Here is a 24,808-nt window from a genome sequence, read left to right on the forward strand (position 1 = left end):
GTGCAAGCAAACGTAATTGCTCTAACAACTACAACTTGTCACGTTAAGTTTATTCTTTAACAGTTTGACAGCCGAGAAAATTTGCCGTTGTCGGCAGGATTCGAACCTGCGCGGGGAGACCCCAATGGATTTCTAGTCCATCGCCTTAACCACTCGGCCACGACAACTTAATATATGAAATCTGAGCTGAGACAGTTGCTTCCTGCTGAGGCTGTTGCTATCTACACCATGTGTACATTCCACTTGAGAAACAGACACCTGCCATTTCGCCGTGGCTTTGCATTTCTGACTGATAACAGAAAATTCAGTTCAATACATTTCAGAGCAAGAGACAGCAAGCAGAAGATTTTATCTTTACATACCTCATACCTGATATTTTCTGATGTTGTTATTATAAGAGTATAATAAGTATAATATATATAGAGAGGGAGAATAGAAAGAATGAATAAAAGTAATAGAAAACTGTTTTGAAGCTGTGATCTTATAATTCATTCAAAAATTTAAATTTAGCCTTTAATTCATTATGAAAAGGGTTTTCCAGTCTTAAATATAGGGAAATATTAATTTTAAAATTACATAATAATTTATTGTGGTTTTCCAGAGTAGAATAGATTCAAATATTAGTAGACAATGCAATAGAATCGCTGCTGGGTCTTTGTGGTAATCACATACAGGGGCTCTTTGGATACTTTAGGTGTACTGTGCTTATTCCATCTTGTGAAGGAATCATTGCATGGGTGAAATATATATAAATTGATTACCTTGGATCGTTTTATATACATTCCATGAATGAGAACTGCATTTTACATATTTGATTGGGACTATATTCCTTCCATGCAATAAACCCTTCACAAGTTGGAATAAGCACATTGAAATATTAATTTTTTTTCAATCCTAGTCCCTCCTTTCATTGATGGAGCTGATGATGTGACAGACAGCACAGTGATAATTGACAGCCCTTTAGAGTTGGAGTGTCAGGCCACTGGAACACCTGGACCTGTCATAACGTAAGATTTCCATCTCATGCATACAGATAAACAGACATAAATACACATGAATACACACACATATTCTCTGTAAAATTATTGTTTTCTAGGTGGTATAAAGATGGAAAACCAGTCCGACAGGGTGAGGGGTTGCGGGTAGCTGCCAGTGGTCGACGACTTGTTGTTTCCCGCGCTCAGGTCTCTGACACGGCTCGTTTTCAGTGTGTGGCCACTAATGAAGCAGGAGGCCACGAGAAGGACTTCAATGTGGTAGTTCATGGTACAATTTTAAAATGCTATCATATGATCTCCCACTTTGGGTAAATACTACTAATTTACTGTTAAAAAGTGTAAAATAACTTTAGCCTCTTTCTCTATCCAGTTCCTCCATCCATTCGTACCACCGGGTCTGCTGAACGTTCAGTGGTTGTCCACAAGCCCGTCAGTCTGGAGTGCATCTCCAGTGGCATCCCTCCTCCCAGCATTACCTGGCTTAAAGATGGCCGACCTGTCGACACAACACATGGGCACCTTAAGGTGGATTCTCTAATAAGCTGAATATTAATTAAATCATTTTTATATTGCTTACCTCCGGAAGTAGGAACAACTTCAGGCAAACCCTACTGGCTGACTTATGCTGCTGAAATTAATACTATTAATCTATACTATAAATCGATCACTGAATGTCACATGGATTTAAAAAAAACACTGTTTTGTTTCAAGGTGGTCTTTGATTGGCGATATGAGTCACTCCAATGCAACACAAAAGAAAAACACTCAGCTGTGTGGCTAGTATTATTCCATCATGCTGGTGTACTGTAAGGACATTATCATCACACTAATATCAACACTGTTGCTGCAATAGCGCTCTTCACCACCCCCACCTTTTTCTGTGTGTTTTTTGTGTTGTTTTCAAGAATGAAACCGTGACTTTGCATTCACAGGAAAATGTTTCTCTCCTTGATTCACAAATTGACAAATCCTTCCGACATGTAGAATATACAATATGTTTATGCTCACATTTTAACATGAAAAGTAGTTACCAGCCTCATTCTCTTTGTCCTGTGTGTATTTGTGCTTTTATCTGTTACAGCTGGAGTCAGCAGGCAGAATGCTAAAGGTCACAGAGGCAAGACTAGAGGATTCTGGGAGATACACCTGCCTGGCCACCAATGCAGCTGGTGAAGCCCAGCAGCACATACGGCTAAGTGTCCATGGTAACTTAGATACACACAACACTCTCCTTGAATGTTTCTGTTTCTTGTCTCATTTATCTTCTGGTTTCTGTCATATATACTTCTCTCTACTTTTTGTGCCAAGGGATTAGGTGGAGACAGGAGAATATCATCTGATAAATTGTTGTTCTTATGCGTAATACTGTGTGTCCCTCAGAGCCTCCCAGTATCCCCTACTCTGGAGAGATCATCAACCAGACCATCCTGTCAGGCTTTCCCACTGAGCTTGAGTGCAAGGCCACAGGCAGCCCATTACCCGGTAAGACGGCTCACAAACTTCCCCCTCCATCCTGCTGTGCTCACTCACAGGCTTCAGGGTGTAGTTTCCTCTGACTTCTGAGTTGGAATTGGCTTCACTGCCGCTTATCTTTAACCATTAATGAAACGATGTAAAATTGATCTCAGATGACTCCCTACAGGCAGCATCACTCTCTTAGCACTGCCTTTCTTTCCAGTCTGCAAGTTCAGTCTGACAAGCAGTCGCATTCCTGTGTAATTGAACACTCTTTTCTTTGGATGTTTCTGCATTTCACAGAAGGTGTTTCATTCCAACAATCTGATATCTGTGAAACCATGTTATGCGTGAATATATTTTATTAGTAAACTATTTCAAGCTCCATTGTGGGAAGCAAAAAGTTTATGAAGCACTAAATGGTAAAATAGGTCAAAATACATACGAACCCTCCAGATCTTTTTCCTTTTCTGAGGGTTAAAACAACTCTACCCAACCCTAAACTCTTTTAAATCAAGGCTAAATACAGGCCTGCTTTTTTATTAGGTTTTGGGTTGTTTCTGCATTGTTACTGTACTCCAACGTGTATTCCTCTATCTAGTGTTCTTATCTCAATTTTAATTTTATGTGATTTGGTTAAAATTTATATTTGTTTTCCTCTCTCTGGTGTCTTTTAAATGTCAGTTCCATGCATTTTTTGTTTTATGTAAAGCGATTTGGTCTTTGTGCTTCAGCCATCACTTGGTACAAAGATGGCCGACCGCTGACAAGTGCAGCTGGGGTGACAATGCTGAAGCGTGGCCAGGTTCTGGAAATTGAACGGGCTCAACTGTCTGATGCTGGGGTATACAGATGTGTAGCTGTCAACCTGGCTGGAGTTGCTGAGATATCCCATAGCTTGCAGGTGTATGGTAAGTGACTTTTTACATGGCATTCATTAAACAGAGATTGGCTGATCCTTTAAGAAATCAGATAAGTAGGCCTCATAACAATCTTTCTCTATACCTGGGAGATGACTAAGTGACACATGGTTAAAATCCAGTTATCCACCTCATCCAACTTCTTAAAAATCCAGCAGCATGACTGTATGTCATGTATTTATTAGGGGTCCAAGACCAAGTGGGCTGTACCAGCGAAGCGGCTGGGAACCCTATTGTTTTCGCTAAGATTATTATTATTTTTTTATGATTCTGTGCATAAAACTGATACTACAGCCTAGACGGTAAGTGCTACAGACGCGAAACTCACAGGTTAGGTTCACAGCCCCAAGAGTACCTCAGGCGCAAAAATCCGCACACTTCTACCTCTAGGGGGCGCTATAAGCAAGGTCAACGCGTTTGGGCTTGGAACTCCTGCCTACGAAGGCGGATATCAAAAACCTTATATCCACTCGTTCGGGGGATCGAGCTGAATCTCCTGGTGTAGGTACATCGCGAAAACTGAATAAACTATTTTAATTAACTTCTCCGAACCCGCAAGTCCCATCAGCACCAAACTTGGCACGGATAATCTCTCGACCAAGTTGATGAAAGTTTGTAGAGGAAATTTTGATCCGACTAAAAATGTGGCAATTATAAGCTAACAAAACAGGAAATGACATCATATCTTTCGCTTTGGAATGGCCGATCGACACCAAATTTGGAACATTAATGTGGGACGCCCCCCTGAGGGCCTGTGCAAAATTTGGTGCAACTCGCCCCTAGGTGGCGCTATTTCATTTGTTCACCCAAATATGCCCATAGCTGGCGCTGTTATTGCAGATTAAAGATGTCAAAAAAAAATCCCATTGACTTACATGCATTTTATATCTCCATAACCACGAGTCTGATTCATACCAAATTTGGGGCGGTTGTTCCCCATGGGGCCCTGATGACACCTGAAAAATCTGGTGCAATTCGGCCTAAACATGGCGCTATAATCGAAGCTCAAATATCCCATTCATTTCAATGTGATTTTCAACCAAAGAACATTTTGCCTCATAACTACGGCCCACTACATCGCACATTCATAAACCTTATATCTACGTGTTTGTGGGATGCTGCCGATTCCGATGGTATAGGACACGGCTCTGTACGATGACGTTATCATTTCGATAAATCGCAAAAACTGGAAAACCTATTTTAATTAACTCCCCTGAAGCCGCAAGTCCAATCGCCACCAAACGTGGCACGGACGATCTCCGGACCGAGCAGAAGAAAGTTTATAGAGGGAATTTTGATCCGCCAAAAAACGGCCAAATTACAGGCCAACTAATTTTAGCACAAACTCTAAAAACAGGATGTCCTGTCACATCTTACGTTTGCAATGGCCGATCTACACCAAACTCGGGGACCTTATCTGGCACACCCGCCTGAGGGGCTTTGTAAAATTTTGCGTCAGTCGGCCTCTAGGTGGCGCTATTAATTGGAAATCAAATAACACTCCCATAGACATACAGTCATTTCACAACTCCGTAACCGCAAACCCCTTTCATTTATAACTCTGCTCATTTATTCTCCACGGGTCCCCCGAGCTGCAGTGCGCCCTCCACGGGGCCAGGGGGGGCGGCTTGCGCCGGGAGGCTTGGATCCCACTTATAACTGCTTGCAGTTCTAGTTATTATTATTATTAGGGTTCATACCGCTTAGCGGTAGAACCCTTCTATATTTGTGTGTTTTAGTTATTACGGTTCATACCGCGTAGTGGTAGAACCCTATTGTTTTTGTGTTTTAGTTTTTTTCAAATGCATCTCTCACACTTTTGTTCTCTTCGCTCTTATTATTATTTATTCCTCCATTTTTTGGCATCTATCTTCTCCTGTACCGTTTGTCCTACAAACTTGGTTTCAACTTCAAATTGTACATCTTCTTCATGAGATGGGTGCTATTACCTGTGTTGCTGATATCTGTTATGGTTGATTTTATAGTAATATTTTTATGCATTTTAAAATTAATGTGTTCCTATGGGACTCCTGTTCCAACCTAGCAGGGGCAGAGCGAAGAAAGTTTTGCTAAAATTTGCTAATAAGTCTCCTATTTGTTTGAAATACAAAACAAATACTTTGTGATTTATGTATTTGTTAAACGTGTCTCCTTAGAAAATAGTGTTTTATGTTGGTAATTATCATTCTTGTGGTGGTTTACTATTGAAACCAGGAGTGAAGTGCCTGTTTCATTTGATAAAAATGGCTGCATTGATAGTTAACCTTTAGCCAGGTTTGATTTGACTCTAATAGTAATGGTTTTCTGTCTTCCTCTTTGCTCCTCTAGTTCTTTAGCTTGCATTCTCTTTCTGCCCAATTGTGGTGAAGACCTGTGCTTTATATTTTTGTGTTCAGCTGCTCAAGCAGTAACTCGAATTGCCCAAATGCCAGCTGAAAAGCTGAATTTTTCAAGGCAGATGCACTTTACCATTAACAATACTTAAAAAAGCTGTGTGATCCAATAGCGTAGTGGTAAAGAGACAGTCCTAAGAGTACCACTTCATGCTCCAGACATTGATTTGATTCACAATATTAATATATTATAGCTTCTGAATTCACACAGCTGTTTGTTGTTAGAACTTCATGCTTGCAAAAGGTGGAGTACTTACTGACGTGCTGTGGTTACTTTCAGAACTCTACACTATTAGTCTTTTTAAATGTAATTATTGTTTACATAAAATTAAGTCTTTCACAGGATAACGTTTTAGCTGTTTAGTTTGTTGTTCAACAGCGTTCTTATCAAATGAAACTGCACTTCACTCCTGGTTTCAATAGTAAACCACCACAAGAATGACAATTACCAACAAAATAAACTATTTTCTCACCGACATGCATCATGGGAATTTTGAGGGATGGACTATATCACCCCGTCCCTCAGAACGGGGGAGGTGATGGCGCAATGGATGTAACTACACATTGAGTTGACGCGGACCATAAGCTCTGTGATTGGTCGGCTGGGTAGCCTCGCAATGCCTCCGAGCTGACCGGAAGTATCCCGTGCTTTGAAGTAACATTTACTAGCTGCCAAAACGGCGACTGTAACACAGTGAATCAATATATTTGACCGTCGCAACCCGAGCGAAATGACTCGTTTCGCTATCAGAATTTGATCCATTCGGTCGGTAACATTTGAAAAGGCTACACCAGCCGCACGTTTACAATTTTACCCGCATTTACATTAGCGGAGCGCTAAACCGGAAGTTAGCCTGCTCGGCCGGCAAAAGTCAACACAGTGGATGCTGTAGCGCTACTGCCGACTAGCGTTTGGGGGTGTAATTGCAGACTGACGGACACACCTACGCACAAGTATAAATGCATGGCTACGTAGGAGTGTATATGGGCCTTAGGACTATACCTTTGGTGTGAGAGACCCGGGTGTGAGAGACCCGGGTTCAAACCCCCACTGTGACCCATCCACCATTGTGTCCCTGAGCAAGACCCTTAGGGGTTGCTCCAGAGGCGTGCAACCTCTGACATGTCTAACGATTGTAAGTTGCTTTGGATAAAAGCATCAGATAAATGTAATGTAATGGTTTATTATTGAAACCAGGAGTGAAGTGCCTGTTTCATTTCATAAGAACAGCTGCATTGATAGATATATAAAGTGCCTGACGTTGATTTGAATCTCAATATTAATATTATTATTATTAGGGTTCATACCGCGTAGCGGTAGAACCCTATTGTTTTTTTTTATTTGTTGTCTGCTGCGTCGGCTCAAATTCCTGTGAGCTGGAATGAGCTAGAAACATGAAACTCATTGTGCTCTACAAAAAAGCCTCAAGGACTATTAAGGTCCGCCAAGAGTTTTTTCCGCCATTTTGAATTTTTTGAAAATCACATTTTTGACATCTCCTCCTAGACCGTAGTGGCCGATTGCCACCAAATTTTCAGTGAATCATCATTGGATCAAGCCTATTAAAAGTTGTATAAAGCATGTCAATATCTTAATTACTTTTCAAGATATGGACCAATGAACTTTGACAGGGGCGTGGCTCTGGACATAAATGACCACAAGTCAGCAACCGTATGGCCAATCATCACAAACCTCACAGGCTATGTTCAGATAGGTGACCTAGATATACCTGGACAGTTTGATGTATATACGTCCCTAGGGTGCGCTACAAGTGCAAGAAAGGTGCTTAGCATTACCCAAATTACACTATAAATCCCATATTCATTCTCCAACCATCACAAATCTCTCAGGATATGTCCTTATAAGTAACTGAAACATCCCCTGAAAGTTTCATTCAAATCGACCACTAGGGGGCGCTATAAATGCATTGTAACTGGACGTGAAATGATACAAATAAAGCTATAGATCAGAAAATGGTTGTCCACTTGTTACAAAACTTGCAGGATATGTTTTATAACAATGTTGAACCATATGTGTGAAATTATTTTGATGGCGATATTGCGAAAAAAGGTTTGAACCCGGGAATTGCCGCTTGCGGCTTTATTTCTTGCTAATTTTGTTTTTTCTTGCAGTGCCTCCGGTCATCTCCAGCCGAGGTGGCACAGTAACAGTTGTGGTGAATAAAGCTGCCAGGCTGGAGTGTGAGGCCACGGGAGTTCCTCTGCCCAGCCTCACATGGCTCAAAGATGGCAGCCCAGTGGCAAGTGTATCACATGGCATACAGGTGCCCATAAATCAATTTAAATAAATTAATCAATTCATGTTTCAATCAAGTAATGACATTTTCCTGCCATTCAAATTTGAGATGCTTAGGCCCAAAAACAACACAGTGAATGTACAAACATTATTCCAAACTTATTATATTGGTTTGTAATGAGGCAAATTGTGGCATAATGTCTTACGGAGGTTAATTGTACAAGTGTCATAGAGACATTGTATAATTTGGTATTATTATTATATTTATTATGTTTTTTTGATTTGTGTATGCTTAGGTATTGTCTGGTGGCAGGGTGCTGTCTCTGAACAGTGCACAGGTTAGTGATACAGGCAGGTACACCTGTGTGGCTGTCAACGCCGGAGGAGAACAACATAGAGAGTACGACCTGAGAGTTTATGGTGAGTAAATCACCATTTGTCAGTTGTTGTTATATACATGTAGTATATATACAGTACATGCATGTAGTATATATACATACATACATACTTTTGGAAGTGACATTGTTAACATAGTCTTATTGTTAGTAATATTGTATTTCCTGACATTTGGTTCCACTAAAGGCACAGTTTCAATATTAAAAATGTGTAATATCCGGTTTTAGCTCCAGCAATAAATCAATTAATCAATTAGACAAATGATAAATAAGACTTTTTCCAAGCAAAAATGCCAGAAATTCTCTAATTCCAGCCTTTCAAATGTTACGATTTATAGCTTTCCTTTGTCATGTATGATAATAAACAAATAAATATCTTTGTGTTTTGGACTATTAGTCACAGAAAAAGAAAACTATTTAAATGTCAACTTCAGGATTTTTCACTATGGTCTGGCATTTTACTGACAAAACAATTAATCAATTAATTGAGAAATTGGCACATAAATCACCAATGAAAGTAAGTTTACGTTTACTTACTTTTGTATCAGAGATTGAATCTTTTATCAGCTTAACACAACATAACTTCCATCATCATCATGACCCAAACATAATAAGAGATGCACTATATTACAAATAAAGTCAGACCTTAGAAGTATTTTTTGGGGGGTGGTGCTTTGAAATGAACATTAATTTTAGTATAAAAGTAGCTGTAAAAGCTTAATCAGGTAAGTTGTTGGTAGGCACTATTGAGAGAACAGTACTTGTGTTCAGTTCTTATCCTTAGTCTTCCTGTTCATTAATTATATGTCTTTTCCTTGTTCCACTTCTTGTTTTACTGAGTAATGGTTATGTACTGTAGGATGTCTTTCAACCGAGCACCAGATCCAGCACGAAGCATAAATTAAAATACTAAAACAATATTTGAAAAACATTAGCATATAGGGGATTGTAAAGTCTGTGCTTGTGTGTGTCTGCCCCTGTATGTCTGTTTCAACATATGCAGGCATCTGCAAACATGCAAACATCCCCATGACATGCGTTTCCTCAGAAAGATCAAAAAGAGCTTGTCCAGAGAAATAAAGGCAGATTTGTTGTGGTAATTACTACCATTCTTCAACAGCTTCCTGTGTCTGGCCAAATGCTGAGCTGAGGGCCTGTTTCTGTCCTTCCCCAGTTACTTGTGCTCAGTCTGTTCAAAAACCATAATGCAGGGGAAATTGGCCACTAGTCATTTTCTAAACCAGGCCAGATTCACCAAAAAAGGGGGAATGTCTCATGAAAACCTTGGTGAAAAAACTTGCCACTTCAAGTAGATGTTATTTTTAAGGACTCCGATCTGCTGCTGGAATAGAGCCATTGTCATACATAGGGTGGAGACTACCTGAGTTGTTGCAACAAAGTTGTCACTTAACTTTTGTTTCACTATTTGCCTCTCTGTGGCACAGAGGTGTGTGTTTTGGTCCCAGTAATCCTGTCCAGCACTAATTCAACCAAGTCAAGTTGCCCTTGATTTTAGCCTTCCTTGGATAACTATGACCTGGATGACAGATCACAGACAAATACTTCTCAATCACAGGAGAACAAAAACATTGTTGTGGGAATTTCTGTGCTCCTGAGTCATTATGCTTCTCTGTGCGCATGTTAGCAATTTCCATGGAGATTAGGTTTCATGAACTTCTTGGAAATGAATATACTCAAAAACAAATGGTACCATAAACAACTGGTTTAATAGTGATGTCATAGCCCAAGATAGAATTAGTACTTAAAATGCACCATATGCCCAGATTAACAGAGCTTGTGCATCTCAGGAAGTAATTATTCTGTTTTCTTATGAGGTAATATGAAGAGTTTACAGCATTTAAATGGCTTAGCAGGCTAACTTTCAATTCTTATTTTGTGTACATGGTCCTCTGTTCAGAGAAGATTTTTGCTGATAGAATCTGTCAGAGAAACATTGTCAGTAGCTTGCCTTCATGTCTGTCACAGTGCCACCTAACATCATGGGTGAGGAGGTGAATGCCACAGTAATGCTTGGTCGTCCAGTGGAGCTGCACTGCCAGAGCGATGCAATCCCTCCACCTACCCTCTCCTGGCGCAAAGATGGCCGCCCGCTCTTCAGGAAGCCTGGTCTGACTGTCTCAGCGGATGGCAGTGTGCTCAAGGTACAGCTAGAGTTAGAGACTATAAAATTGTTACAAAATTGCCTCCTAATTAAAACCTTTATTCATTTACTATTCACATTTTTCACTTGTTTTATTTGCCTTATAGTTCAATGTGTCATTGTATTGTTATCTACAAGTCTCATGATTTTTCTGTGAATCTAAATGTTAGGTCAATAGTGCCCAGGTGCAGGATTCAGGCAGGTATTCCTGTGAAGCCACCAATGTTGCTGGCAAAACAGAGAAGAACTATAACCTCAATGTCTGGGGTGAGTTGGTCTTAATTTTTGGCTCCATTTGTTTGTGGTATTCTATGTTTAGGTTCCGTAGTTCGTTGGTGTAGTTTTTATATTGATGTGAAGTGTTGATACGAAACATCCTTTCACATTTTCACAAAAAAGAGATGTCAAAGCAGTGTTTTTGCTCTGTTCAGTTTTGCTAGACTCACCTTTAACCTCAGTTAAACTAACTACCATGTAGGTTGAATGAGATTTGAGCGCCTTCTTTTGGTGTCCTGTTATTATTACAGTTTCTCCCAGTATACGCGGATCAGAGGAGGTTTCTCCTTTGACTGTGATTGAAGGAAGTCTAATCACTCTGGTGTGTGAGTCCAGTGGCATACCGCCCCCCAGCCTTACCTGGAGGAAGGACGGTAAGTGTATGTATGAGACAGAGAGACACAAAGTGTAGTGACATGTTACAACAGCAAACCTAACCTGTGGTCTGTGTGTGTCCCAGGTTCTGAGGTCAAGACAGACCAACGGCTCAGAGTTTTGTCAGGAGGTCGACAGCTACAGATCTCCAGCGCTGAGAGGACAGACTCAGCCTCCTACACCTGCACAGCCTCCAGCACAGCTGGGACCACTTCCAAGGAGTACAGCCTGCAGGTATATGGTACGTGTCTGCCAACATATCCTTGACATCTAGTGATCAAATACATTTTGATCACTAGATGTTTGGGCAAGGGGGAATCCTCTGTTGTGAATGGCATGGCAGGCAGGCAATGGCGTGGAGAACAGGCCATGTGGCTCCAGAAACACTGACTGGTAACAGGCTGTTCAGGCACAGTGACTTACAGGCTGAGAGAGCAGGAGACAGAGGGTGCTTTTCAAGTCTCTTAATTGCATTCACATTTCCCTCACTTGCGTTTTTTCCTTGTGTCTAAGTCCCGCCCACCAGAGATGCATGGAGAGACACAATGGGTGCTTCTCAAATCTATTATTTGTCGTTTCCTCACTCCTCAGAGCGCAAATAAGAGCTTTGGGACAATCTGCAAGATGGCGGAGCAGAATAACTTCCGGTTCTAGCAAGGATCAAAGAGCAAGGAAATGACAAATAAGAGACTTTAGAAGCACCCAGACACACAGTTAGCAAGCAGGTAGTGACAGAAAACAAGAACAGGTACTGATAGCAACACTGAACTCAGCTGAATGCTGACTTGAGCCCTACGGTGCTCAACATAACAATCCAGCAGAAACTGGAAGGAAATGCAGGGCTCAGGCGGCACTGATAGGCATGATGCCGTTCAGGTGTGCCCACTGTTACAACCTGCAGGGAGGGGAGATAGAGGGAGAAGCAAGAAGGAGAGAAAGACAGAACGAGTATGAAGTACAGTATGAAATCATGTGGTACTAATATATACTTAATATACTTTGGATGTGTTTAGAATCTCTTGAGGGAGCATGTGCACCAACTCACTTGCTTTTCTCACTTCAGTCCGCCCTTCCATCAGACACAGCGAGGGTGACACAGATGACGTCGCTGTGACAAAAGGAGGCGATGTGACTCTACAGTGTGCTGCAGAGGGCGTACCACGACCAGCGGTGACATGGCTGAAAGATGGACGGCCTATCACAGGCCAGCATGGTGCCAAGATCATGAACGAGGGGAGGCTGTTGCAGATTAAAGATGCTAAGGTGTCAGACACGGGACGCTACACCTGTATCGCAGTTAATGTGGCAGGACAGGCTGACAGCAAGCATGACATCAGTGTACATGGTATGAATCATCAACTGGGTTTCAAGTTGTTTTTTTCTTTAATCTTTTTTATTGTTATCACCAATATTCAGTTTGGAGAGTTACAGTCCATCTCAAGGTCTCACATTTACTTTCTGTCCCTTTCCCTCATTCCATCTCCTCTTGTTCAGTCCCACCTAGTATAATTGGTCAGGTAAAGTTGCCAGAAAATGTGAGTGTTGTAGTGAAGAACCCAGTTGCTCTGAGCTGCGAAGCTTCTGGCATCCCTCTTCCTGCCATCACCTGGCTGAAGGATGGTCGGCCAATCAAAGCTTCCAGCTCAGTGCGCATCCTCTCGGGTGAGTTCCTGTTTGACTTTCTGGGGTTTCTCTGATGTTGTGGGGAAGGTGTTCTTTTGATAAACCCAAGTTACACAATTAATAAAATGTGCAATATTTCAGACTTAATTGTTAAATGTTGTGTGTCATGTCAGGTATCTTTAAAGATCTTAGTTTAGTGTCCTGTCATGAAGGAACAGACTCAAGGAAATCAAACCACCAAGAATTTATGTATTATGGTCTAAATCTTCAAACGAGTTGAAACTTGAACTATTTTGCTTCCCAGCTGGGTTTCAAAGGTCAAACAGTTGCAATACATCACCAGTAATAATATGTAATAGGATAATTGCAACTGGGGCCAAACTCAATAGACAGAGATTTGTGATAGAAGACAATCAGGAGCAATTGCTTTGAATTGTGTTTAACATTTAACAAGATTTATTGGGTGCTTCCAAATTAAACCATCCTCCTGAAGTTAAGCACACAACCTACATTGCTTGTACAGAACTAAAAGTACCACGCTCAGTCAAGTTGGCCCCTTTGGTTTTTGACTTATCTACATTTTGTGCATGAACTCAGGATAATGGGAATTATTTGAGAACCCAATAAATGCCATTTTTTTTCTGAGGAGATTCTCGTGAACCCTGTTAAGACAAGGATGATTTTAAAGACAGAAGCAATCAGTCTTGAATGTCATTAAAGTGGTTTGTAAATGTTTTAACAGCTGTGAGCCTCAGAGTCTAAATTCTTTTTGCAAATAGGGAGGATTTACTTTCAACAGGCTTGAAATATTGTTTACATGTCCTGGGGATGTTTTGGTTTTTTGAAAAATGGCAGGTTTATGCTGACATAGCCTTTGAAAACATTCCATGACGACAATAGATAAATGATAATAATTGGCCCGATTAATCTCTAGGGGGCCGGAGCCTGCGTCTGATGCATGCTGCAGTAGAGGACGCCGGGAGGTACACCTGTATCGTGTCTAACAGTGCTGGAGAGGAAAAGAAGAACTTTGATCTCGACGTCCTGGGTAAAGATATAATTAATGTTGTAATTTAGTATTTTGTTAGATGGCATCATATTGAATGAAATGTCTGCATCAACTTCATTGTACAGATTAAAATACTATTAGTCTATGTTTGGAGTTTGTTTGTTTGTTTATTTATAAGTCATTTGATTTCATTTAATATCAACTTGAAGAAATTTGATGAACATGAATCTTACTCTTAAAGCTTTTTAATAAATGGGGAGACAGTGAGAACCTTGTAATTGATTTTCAGTCTATTTTGACAGTTCCACCAAGCATTGTGGACGAGGGAACTGTGTTGGATACTAAAGTGAAGGAGAAACACAACATTACTCTCACATGTGAAGTGTCAGGTAATTTATATAATTTAATACATCTAAATCATTTGTTCTGCGAATCAAAAATGATCTTGATCAATCCTTGATGTAAATGACATTAGAAATACAGTAATGTATATATATTACCACTTTGTTAACCTCACCTAATAATTTCCCAGGTAACCCTGTACCAGAGATTAAATGGCTGAAGGATGGACAGCTGTTGGTGCCTGACAGACGCCACCAAGTTTTGTCTCACGGCCGTTTCCTCCAAATCTCTGGGGCCCAGGTGGTAGATACTGGCAGGTACAGCTGCCTGGCATCTAACAGTGCAGGGGATCGCAGCCGGCATTTCAACCTCAATGTCCTGGGTACAAACATATCTCTTTTTAATCAGTTGAGGATCATTTCTAGAATTAATCAAAATATTTGAGATGAATTTAAGTAATATTCTTGAATTGTTTGCTCTGCTGTTCCTTCCTCTGTTTGGCAGTTTCTCCCACCATTGCTGGTTCAGGTCCTGATGGTTCTGCGGAGGAGGTGACAGTAACTCTGAGCAGCCCAACCTCTTTGTTGTGTGAAGTCCAATCCTACCCTGCTGCTCTCATCACCTGGCTCAAGGACGGCACTCCATTTGAGTCCAGTCGCAATGTCCGGGTCCTTCCAGGTTTGAGATCACATGTACATGATAACGGAGTCAAACTGAATTGAATACAGTAGTATAGTACGTATTTTGTCATTCATCACCCACGCTTCACCCTGCTCACAGGTGGGCGAACTCTGCAGATTCTCAATGCTAAAGAAGAGGATTCTGGGAGATATACCTGTGTGGCCACTAATGAGGCTGGAGAGACACTGAAGCACTATGAGGTCAAGGTTTATGGTGAGATTCCTGCATCTTTGAAAACATGCTGTATCTTTCATTACTTAAACAGAAAAAAAGTACAGTCTATTGCATAGGATTACATGACCAAGTAAATATTACTAAAATTGCTGCCAGACATTATCAGTTATCACATTTTTAACATTATTTTAACTTGTTAATGTATGATATGTAAATTCTTGACAAATGATGATCATATAAATATACTGTATGTCAGTGTAATCTAAAACATTTTTCTTGACTCCAGTTCCCCCTCAGATCAATAAGAATGATATCCCAGGGGAAGGACTGGCCCCCAAAGAGGTTAAGATCAAGGTCAACAGTACACTGACCCTAGAGTGTGCTGCTCAGGCCTTTCCTACACCAGCACTACTGTGGTACAAGGATGGACAGGTAGAAATCTGATTTGATTCTCAGCAGACTACTCTGGATGCAGAGTGTGGGAGAAGTAGATAAACAAAAGCAAGACAAGCGAAGTGGATAGCTACACACATGCATGCTGGTTAGTATTGGGGAAGATGTCGGTCTTAGGAACATTCACAAATCACAAAGTAGTCGCTTGACCCCACGGGGTTGCTCTGGGCTCCAGTGATCAGACACGGAGACAAGCACTCCGTGAGTAAACAGCAGGAGACCACTTCACCTCACTCTAATAGTTTATGCTGCACCCTGATAAAAGAAAAATGTTTCTGCTGATACCTGTTCAGAATATATATATGTTAACCTGTTGCTCAGAAGGTGCATCATGGCTCTGGACTCTGATGGTAACTAATTTTAACAAGCTAGATAAAAGGTAATGTCCTGGCACTGGCAAATAGGTTTGGTTTTATATTTGATTTGATTACATTAATATTTAAGTTGAGATTTACAAGAAATATTTATATACAAACCACATGTTATTGCACTTTTGTGTATATAAATAAAAAGTGTGCAATACATTACTTTAGATTTCATTATTCATATATATATATATGTGTGTGTGTGTGTGTGTGTGTACCTGTGAAAGCTACTACTCTGATTCTCCTCTCTCATGCCCTTTTTTCCTCCACAGATACTGCAGGCAGATGACCATGTGTCCATTACAGCCAATGGACGTATCGTTCAGATCAAGCATGCTCAGGTGTCAGACACTGGCCGCTACACCTGTGTAGCCACTAATATAGCTGGAGAGGATGAGAAGGACTTTGATGTAAATATACAAGGTGAACTGGGTTGACTGATGCCACTGTGTTAACTGAGACTTTTTGTGCATTTCATGGGCTCATAGAGTTTTCTTGTGCTGTTGTCTCTGTGTTTTTATTGGAACACTAAAACTGCATATAGAAAACTGCAATAATAATTTGTGCTTCTATTATTTATTTTAATAATACCATTCATTTTAGAATCAGCGTCCTTTGACATAAAATCAGAGCCATAGCCTTGATTGTGTTTCTAACCACGTTTTTGGAAATAAAGTTTCCAAAAATGCTCAAAGAAGGGTTTAAACATTTTTCCTCTCTTTTTTCCCCCTATTTAGTTCCACCTAATTTCAGCAGGCCTGGTGGAGTTGGTGGTGCCACGTCTTCCCCAGGCTTTGGAGGGGATGTTCGAGATGTGATACTCAACAATCCCATCTCTTTGTACTGTGAGACCAATGCTGTCCCCCCTCCAACACTCACCTGGTACAAAGATGGACAACTGCTGACTTCCAGTGACAAAGTTTTGATCTTGCCAGGTGAGATACAAAGAAAGAGAGGGAGCCAGGCAGAGAATGAGTTCCTACTATCCTACTAATGAGTTTTATTTTCAGGTGGGCGAGTGTTACAGATTCCCAGAGCCCAGGCTGAAGACTCAGGCAGGTTCACATGTGTGGCTGTCAATGAAGCAGGAGAAGACTCCATTCAGTATGATGTTAGAGTATTATGTGAGTAAAAACACATTTCTTTGTGGCATAGGTATCAGTCAGTTTAACAAAGAGAACAGTTTCTCATTCTGTATTTCCACCCTGCAACAGTGCCCCCAGTCATCCGGGGAACAGACAGCGATTTACCTGATGAGGTCACAGTCTTAGTCAACAAAACTACCCAGCTGGAGTGTCACGTGGATGGAAACCCTGCCCCCAAGATCACCTGGTTTAAGGACAGTCAGCCAGTCAGCTCCGATGGGCTACATAGAATCATGTCCAATGGCCGAACTCTTCAGGTAACAACCAGGAAGCACAGATAGTTGTTGTCAATGTGTCTCCATTACCATAGCTCATTTTTGCATTTAAATCCATTCCAGGTTAAAGTTGCTCTAATATACCACAGAAAGTCTTCAGTCATCATACAGATACAACAAACATGTATAGCTGGAAATTTATAGTGACTTGTGTGTTACTTAATAAGTCAGACACACATATACATTGGTAATATAAGTCACATTAAAAAGAAGTGCTCTGTCACTTTAATATAGTACATGTATGTACAGTAGATCTGTGTTCTTACTGGATTCTTTATTTCTCCATATTTCTTAACCATCAGGTGTTGACTGCTCAGGTGTCTGACACAGGGCGTTATGTGTGTGTGGCTGACAATGTGGCTGGAAGTGCAGAAAAATCCTTTAACCTTAATGTTCATGGTGAGTCAGGAAATTGTATGTATGTAGTTCCTACATTCTAAATTGCCTTATTTAATCGTTTTGTGAAAAGATGAACTGGATGAAAAGATAAGATACATCTACATTTAGCCATGTATCTTAGCAGTACTTCCTACATAAGTAGAAGCACTGTTAAAGGCTGGCAAATCATTGAAGTGTTAAATCTATTTTTTAATTCTGCTCTCTAAGATAAAAAATAATACTACTTACTACTATACAGAATGTTTCTTATCTTTTTTCCTTTCAGTGCCTCCCACCATTATGGGCATGAGTCCAGAGACTGTGACTGTAGTGGTGAACAACTTTGTGTCTCTCACTTGTGAAGCTACTGGCTTCCCACCTCCCACCTTGAGCTGGCTAAATGACAGGGGGCCCATTCAAGCCAACACCAATGCACTCATCATGCCAGGTACTGCAAACTTGGAATTATCTACAGGGTCACATTGAATAGATTGAACATTAAAAAGTGGGTGACAACTGAAGCCATTTTTCGTTGTATGTCCTTTTTTGCCTTTAGGTGGTCGTACGCTACAGATTCTAAAAGCAAAAGTATCTGATGGAGGAAAGTACAGCTGTGTCGCCATGAATGCCGCAGGCGAGGCTTACAAGCACATCTACCTCACCGTTCTCGGTCAGTACACATCCACAATGTGTACTGCACACTGAGCGCCTCACTTTGGCCTCTAGCTGTACATGATAAACTGATAGTAAATGTTTTCCTCTCTCCTCTGCCTTTCAGTTCCTCCAAGCATCCGGGACAGTAGTGGGGACTCTCCTGTGGTGGTGAATGTGCTTGTTGGTAAATCAGTTACTCTGGAGTGTGAGTCCAACGCTGTGCCTCCTCCCACCATCACCTGGTACAAGAACGGCAGGGTGGTGACAGAATCAGCCAACCTGCGCATCCTGGCAGAGGGACAGATGCTTGAGATCAAAGGCTCAGAGGTAAGAGATGAATGAATGTCATGTTGTCTGTTCTTTTTCTTTCTCTCAGCGATAGCATGCCAAGTCAACCAGGGTGGCCATTACTGTCACATACTGCTATTTTTTTTATGAAAATTTGAGTTTTTGTAGGAGCCACTCTTGTCTTAACCATAATGGCATTCAGATGATGTTGCCTATCAAGCCAGTTGGGCCAGCCACTGTAGTTTAACCTGAACAGAAACACTGTAAATATAAGACTGGCTCAAGCCACCAAGTATTTGCTCTTTGCTTGGGTGAGTGTAGGATTTAAAGGCAGCTTAAAGATAAGTTAGGTTGGGGCTTGATAATTACATCGCTTTTATCGGGCCCAGTACACTGATGGGTCAAAACATCATTTAACATCATTATGGGCTTCAATAGGAATGCCCTCTCAACTTTTGCAACATTTTACTGTGGGGGGTGGGGTTTGTCTTTTTTTCTTTTTCTTTTTCTTTTTTTTACATCTTCCTTATATGTCTCCTCTGTTCTTCAGGTGTCTGATACTGGACAATATGTTTGCAAGGTCACCAATGTTGCTGGACAAGTGGACAAGAACTTCCACTTGAATATCTATGGTAGCACATTATATTTAATAATAAATGAAAAACTCTGTTATTTCAAACAAAGCTTAACACTTAAAAATAATCTCTCTCCCTCTTCAGTCCCTCCCAGTATTGATGGCCCAGCAGAGGAGAGTGTGGTGGAAACCATCAGTAACCCAGCCACCTTTGCCTGTGATGCTACTGGAATCCCTCCTCCCAGCCTCATTTGGTTGAAGAATGGACGACCCATAGGTACGCCTGTGTTTAAGTTTAAGTGAGCTGTACTGAAAGTTTTTTGTTAATCGCACAAACCACAAAATACTGTTTTGTTATCTGTTTGCATCTCCTCTTGGGAAAGGTGATTATATCACAATTTATCAGTATCTTACATTTAACAAAGTACCTGTTGTTTCTCAATAAGTTTACACAGGATAAAAAACAAACAACAATGTCATTTCATATCAGACATATGAACTTCATGTTTCTTTAGAGAACTCAGATTCTCTGGAGATGCACATCTTCTCAGGAGGAAGCAAGCTGCAGATTGCACGGTCACAGCGTTCTGACAGTGGCACTTACACGTGTGTGGCTTCCAATGTGGAGGGCAAGGCACGCAAGAGCTACCACCTCACCATACAAGGTACATACAGAGCCACTGTAAAAAAGTTAGAAATCATTTTCAAATTAAGAAATGCAAAAGCTTATTTTTTCCAGGGAAGACCCATAGTATATTATGAAATGTTTTTGTCAGGCTTTATGTGTCAACATGTGTTATCATACAGATAAATTATTTTCCAATTCATGGTTTCTCATGGTATTCATAGGATTGTGCTAAAACCAGTTATTTTCTCTTAGTCCCTCCCAGTATAACTGGATCAGAGCTGCCCAGTGAAATGGGAGTCCTGCTGAATGAAAGCATTCAGCTGGTCTGCCAAGCCCAGGGAACCCCGACTCCAACCATCCAGTGGTTAAAGGATGGGAAAGTCATCAGCAACACGAGGAACAAGGAGCTCAGGTAATACCTTAAATGGTAAAGAACAAAATGGAAATTGGGGATTTTACGTCAGACCAATCCAGTGATAAGTGATGTTTTATATTGATAACGATGATGCCTTTGTGATCAGGATCAGTCCAGATCGCAGCACACTCACTGTGACTGAAGCACACACCACTGATAGTGGCAAGTACACCTGTGTGGCTACCAACGCTGCGGGAGAAGAGGACAGGATATTCAATCTGAATGTATATGGTGGGTTTAATTCTTCTTCTTTTTTTCAAATACATACTACATGTGTCGTCCAGTACAAAGAGTTTGAGTGACTTGTCCTTGATATTAGCATGGGTTTTTATGCCACTGAGTTTGCTTGCCATTTTGATTTTTCAGTGCCTCCTCTGATAGACGGCAACAGCGAGACAGTTGAGCAGCTGACCGCAGTTCTGGACAGTTCTGTCAACATTGAGTGTGTTGCTACAGGCTCTCCCCCACCCCAGCTCAACTGGCTGAGAAATGGCCTACCTCTGCCAGTGTCTTCCTACATACGACTTCTTTCTGCTGGACAGATGCTCCGGTAGGTCAGTGGACAGGGCTCAGAAAGAGTTTGTAACACATGGTGCTGCATCAAGAACAACTTCTTGTGCATCTTTTGTATGTTCTATGAAAAGTGTAGTGAAATAACTTCTTATGAAGTTATGAATTGGTGCTATACAAAAATAATAAATAAATAAAATAAATAAATAAACAGTGTATTATATTGGTGTAATTCTTTATCTGTAAAATTTGCAAAGAAATCTTTAGTACTTGTTGAATTGAATTGAATTCTCTATTTAAAATCTTCCTACTATTTTTAAATCAGTATGGAAGTTCATACTGACTAAAACAGTTTCATTGTAATGGGTTAGTCTAATAATATTAACAAATATTAATATTTGCTGGAAAACCAAAAATGGTTTATTATTTTAGAGTTACAATGTAAAAGGCTGCTTATGTATTTTACCTTTTGCAACTGTCAGGATTACACGAACCCAGGTGTCTGACAGTGGCACCTATACATGCGTCGCATCAAACAGAGCAGGAGTGGACAACAGACATTATAACCTTCAGGTGCATGGTGAGTCTGAAAACATTACTGGCTTGTAAAATCTGAGGAATAAATCACCAAACACCATTCTAAGGGTCTTGTTCAGCAATAAATAATAATCAGCTGTATTTTTATTCCTCCACAGTCCCTCCTGGTCTGGATGGAGCAGGGAGCACAGAAGATGTGACTGTAGTTAGAGGAAACTTGGCTTCTCTGCTGTGTATTGCTGATGGGACCCCAACCCCCACTGTGTCCTGGCTCAAAGAAGGGGTGACTTTAATTCCTGACCCCCACCTCCAATTCCTAAACCTGAATACCACTGTGCAAATCAGACAGGCCCAGGTCAATGATACAGGACGCTACACATGCATGGCTAACAATACAGCTGGTCAAGCTAGCCGCCACTTCAACCTGAAAGTGCTGGGTGAGTAAAAGCAGATTATAGCACTTTTTTTCTCCAGCTTATGTTTCATGCATGAGAAAATACATTTTGTTTGGTTTACATTTTCTTTGTCAGATCCTCCACGCATCAAAGGCGCTGGTGTACCAGCAGAAGTATCTGTTGTGGTTAATAATGTCCTGGAGCTTAAGTGCGAGGCCACAGGTATCCCCACACCCTCTTTGACCTGGCTAAAAGATGGACGCCCACTCCCACAGACAGACAGCCTGCGCCTCCTCCGGGCAGGAGAGGTGCTCCGTGCGGCCTCTGCACAGGTCAGTGACTAGGGATTGTTCAGTGAAATCATGTCTCATATATTAATTAATTTAGTTTAATCATTTTCTGTTTTGTATAAAAACATTAAAAACATACTTTCATTAAATATGATAACTTATGCATATGATAATTGCAATGATTTGGTCTTTTTCCATAGTTTTCATACTTGGTTAAACCTTTTTTCACTTACTCAGTTGGAGGACACAGGCAGATACAGCTGCTTAGCCAACAGTCCAGCAGGAGATGATGACAAGGAGTTCCTGGTTCGAGTGCATGGTGAGTAATACAGACAACACACACACTGCAGTGTGCACTGTATTGTGAAACAATCTAGCTTGATGGTAAGTTATATTAAATGTACAAAAAAGGATGATTCAGTCAATCTGTACTTAGTTAATAAATCTTTTTTTTCTACTATTTGTTCTGTCATGATTTTCTAGACAATAATAATAATAATATAATAATAATCTTCATTTATAGAGCACTTTTCAAAAAAGTGCTTTAACAAGTGCAAAGGCAATAAAACACATTAAAACAAATACACCATAAAAGCAAGAAAACATTAATATACATGTTAAAAGTTAATATAAATAGATGGAGAAAAAAAAATAGAATAAAATAAAATAAAATCAGGAAAGGATATCCTATAAAAGTATGTTTTAAGAAGGGACTTAAAATCACTGACTCAGCCTCCCTGATTTCGTCGGGCAGGCTGTTCCAGATACATTATAATGCGAGATGAGATTGGGCTATAAAATCCATATCAGTGCCGGTCTCCTTCTGGTTTTCCTGCAACAGTTCCCCCTAACATTGCTGGAGAGAGTACACCTCAGGACGTGTCAGTGCTGCAGAACAGACAGGTGACCCTGGAGTGCAAGTCCGATGCTGTTCCACCACCATCTCTGACTTGGCTCAAAGATGGCCAAACAATTCAGGTCAGAAATCAAACAGACAAACAACTATCCACACACTAAGACTTCTCTTAAAATGTACTTAAAAAGTAATTTTCATTTCTGTGTAGGGTTCTGCCCGTGTGCGTATTCTGTCCAGTGGCCGCTACTTACAGATCAACATGGCGGAGCTCAGCGACAGAGCCCAGTATACCTGTGTAGCCAGCAACATTGCTGGCAAGACCACACGACAGTTTAACCTGGCTGTCACTGGTAAGGTTATAGTCTTTTCCCAATTCCCTCTGTAATTAGTAATTGAGCTGAATTCATTACCCAGCTGGAAACGAGTTAAAAAAAACTTTTTATCTGTCTCCTGTTCCCCTCAGTGGCCCCAATTATCAAGGAAGGTTCCCAGACAGTGTCAGTGAACATCAACAAGCCAGCAGTGCTTGAGTGTATTGTAAGTGGAGTGCCACTGCCTCGCATAACCTGGAGGAAACATGGTGCCATATTGTCAGGAAACAATCCCAGGTAAATCCACATGTCAATTAGTATTATTTTCATTATGATACAGCAATTGCATATACAGTTCAATGTAATGAATGTAATGTATTAATGATTTCCAGGATATTAAATCTGCATACTTGAATAGAAGGAGATTTGAATAGTTTAGTTGAATAGTCAATTTATGGCAATTCGTTGATGCTATACCTTAACCAGTTTGTACAAATGCGTGCAGGTACACATTTGCAAAGGATGGGTCATTACACATCCATTCTGCTCAGGTGGCCGACACTGGTCGCTACCTGTGTATGGCAACAAATCAAGCTGGGACCCAACACAGGAGAGTGGATCTGCAAGTCTATGGTGGGTGGTAGATATGTGCATACAAAACACATGAATACTGTCCTGTCAGTTTGTCTCAATCACCCACAGTTACCCAGTAATTTTATGATCCTTGATCTTTCAGTCCCTCCATCCATTGCTGACGGCCGCACCAATGTGACAGTTACAGTCAACGTTCAGACCACCCTGTCTTGCGAGGCCACCGGTATACCCAAACCCACCGTTAGCTGGATGAAAAATGGAGGAGCCATCAATACTGACCAGAACCAGAATATGTACAGGTTGATCTTTCAACAGAAGTTTTCCCCCTCTCTTCTTTCTAATTAAAGATAAATTTAAAAAAGACAAAACCGGAATTTAAGAGACATTTTAAAATCACTCTACTTTGACCAAACTCAAATTCATAGCCTTAGTGCTTGAGTGATTCGTTAACTTTTAACCATTTCTGTAGGGTGGACATTATAGTGACACTGTTCAACTAACGCTTTTGTTATTTCCAGATTACTATCATCAGGTTCCCTGGTAGTTATAGCACCCACAGTGGAAGACACAGCAGTGTATGAATGTGTGATCTCTAATGAGGCAGGGGAAGACTCCAGGGCCATCAACCTCATTGTCCATGGTGAGTAACACAGCAAACAGTTAACAAATGCTGTGATATTGATCATTCTGTTTTAATATTTCATTTCTAAACAGATCATATATCAACAGCAAGATCAGATTTTCTTTACATGTTCTAACATATGTCCCCCTAGTTCCTCCATCTATAGCGGATGAACCTACAGAGCTAGTTGTTACCAGACTGTCCCCTGTGGTCATTGCCTGTACTGCATCAGGCGTCCCGGAGCCCACAATTCTCTGGAGCAAAGATGGCATGAAGCTTCCCAAAGAGGGACAGGGATACAGCATCCTGCCCACAGGTCAGAATCATGTTAATGCAAACAGCATCCAGAACTACACAACTTTTATTTGGTACAACTATCCAAACTACCACAAACAATACTTGAATTACTAGCATATTCTGTTAATCACACACTCTTTTATTAGTAATAATGCTATTATT

At 40.7% G+C, this 24,808-nt stretch overlaps 1 protein-coding gene and 1 non-coding gene across 2 annotated transcripts in view; one reads left to right on the forward strand and one right to left on the reverse strand.

Moving 5' to 3' along the window:
* Positions 1-24,808, forward strand: part of hmcn1 (hemicentin 1) — an 82,066-nt gene that overhangs the window by 40,801 nt on the left and 16,457 nt on the right. The window contains exons 33-77 of the mRNA XM_046049979.1: positions 899-1,007; positions 1,097-1,266; positions 1,369-1,523; positions 2,080-2,203; positions 2,379-2,480; positions 3,188-3,364; positions 7,900-8,051; positions 8,320-8,443; positions 10,405-10,580; positions 10,750-10,846; positions 11,107-11,229; positions 11,316-11,471; positions 12,294-12,575; positions 12,725-12,892; positions 13,788-13,901; positions 14,165-14,251; positions 14,395-14,586; positions 14,709-14,882; positions 14,985-15,098; positions 15,346-15,491; positions 16,150-16,300; positions 16,615-16,812; positions 16,888-17,001; positions 17,092-17,279; positions 17,600-17,696; positions 17,962-18,123; positions 18,232-18,345; positions 18,454-18,656; positions 19,168-19,249; positions 19,337-19,468; positions 19,707-19,856; positions 20,072-20,231; positions 20,341-20,465; positions 20,601-20,784; positions 21,227-21,324; positions 21,440-21,718; positions 21,812-22,008; positions 22,204-22,285; positions 22,808-22,944; positions 23,031-23,172; positions 23,286-23,430; positions 23,639-23,766; positions 23,870-24,026; positions 24,246-24,367; positions 24,501-24,665. Coding sequence (XP_045905935.1) covers positions 899-1,007; positions 1,097-1,266; positions 1,369-1,523; positions 2,080-2,203; positions 2,379-2,480; positions 3,188-3,364; positions 7,900-8,051; positions 8,320-8,443; positions 10,405-10,580; positions 10,750-10,846; positions 11,107-11,229; positions 11,316-11,471; positions 12,294-12,575; positions 12,725-12,892; positions 13,788-13,901; positions 14,165-14,251; positions 14,395-14,586; positions 14,709-14,882; positions 14,985-15,098; positions 15,346-15,491; positions 16,150-16,300; positions 16,615-16,812; positions 16,888-17,001; positions 17,092-17,279; positions 17,600-17,696; positions 17,962-18,123; positions 18,232-18,345; positions 18,454-18,656; positions 19,168-19,249; positions 19,337-19,468; positions 19,707-19,856; positions 20,072-20,231; positions 20,341-20,465; positions 20,601-20,784; positions 21,227-21,324; positions 21,440-21,718; positions 21,812-22,008; positions 22,204-22,285; positions 22,808-22,944; positions 23,031-23,172; positions 23,286-23,430; positions 23,639-23,766; positions 23,870-24,026; positions 24,246-24,367; positions 24,501-24,665 — 6,654 coding nt within the window. The remainder of the gene's footprint in view (positions 1-898; positions 1,008-1,096; positions 1,267-1,368; positions 1,524-2,079; positions 2,204-2,378; positions 2,481-3,187; positions 3,365-7,899; positions 8,052-8,319; positions 8,444-10,404; positions 10,581-10,749; positions 10,847-11,106; positions 11,230-11,315; positions 11,472-12,293; positions 12,576-12,724; positions 12,893-13,787; positions 13,902-14,164; positions 14,252-14,394; positions 14,587-14,708; positions 14,883-14,984; positions 15,099-15,345; positions 15,492-16,149; positions 16,301-16,614; positions 16,813-16,887; positions 17,002-17,091; positions 17,280-17,599; positions 17,697-17,961; positions 18,124-18,231; positions 18,346-18,453; positions 18,657-19,167; positions 19,250-19,336; positions 19,469-19,706; positions 19,857-20,071; positions 20,232-20,340; positions 20,466-20,600; positions 20,785-21,226; positions 21,325-21,439; positions 21,719-21,811; positions 22,009-22,203; positions 22,286-22,807; positions 22,945-23,030; positions 23,173-23,285; positions 23,431-23,638; positions 23,767-23,869; positions 24,027-24,245; positions 24,368-24,500; positions 24,666-24,808) is intronic.
* Positions 86-167, reverse strand: trnas-aga. The gene has a single exon. It is a non-coding gene; the product is annotated as a tRNA-Ser (tRNA).

Source organism: Micropterus dolomieu, linkage group LG05 (assembly GCF_021292245.1).
Source record: "Micropterus dolomieu isolate WLL.071019.BEF.003 ecotype Adirondacks linkage group LG05, ASM2129224v1, whole genome shotgun sequence".
NCBI classification, from domain to species: domain Eukaryota; kingdom Metazoa; phylum Chordata; class Actinopteri; order Centrarchiformes; family Centrarchidae; genus Micropterus; species Micropterus dolomieu.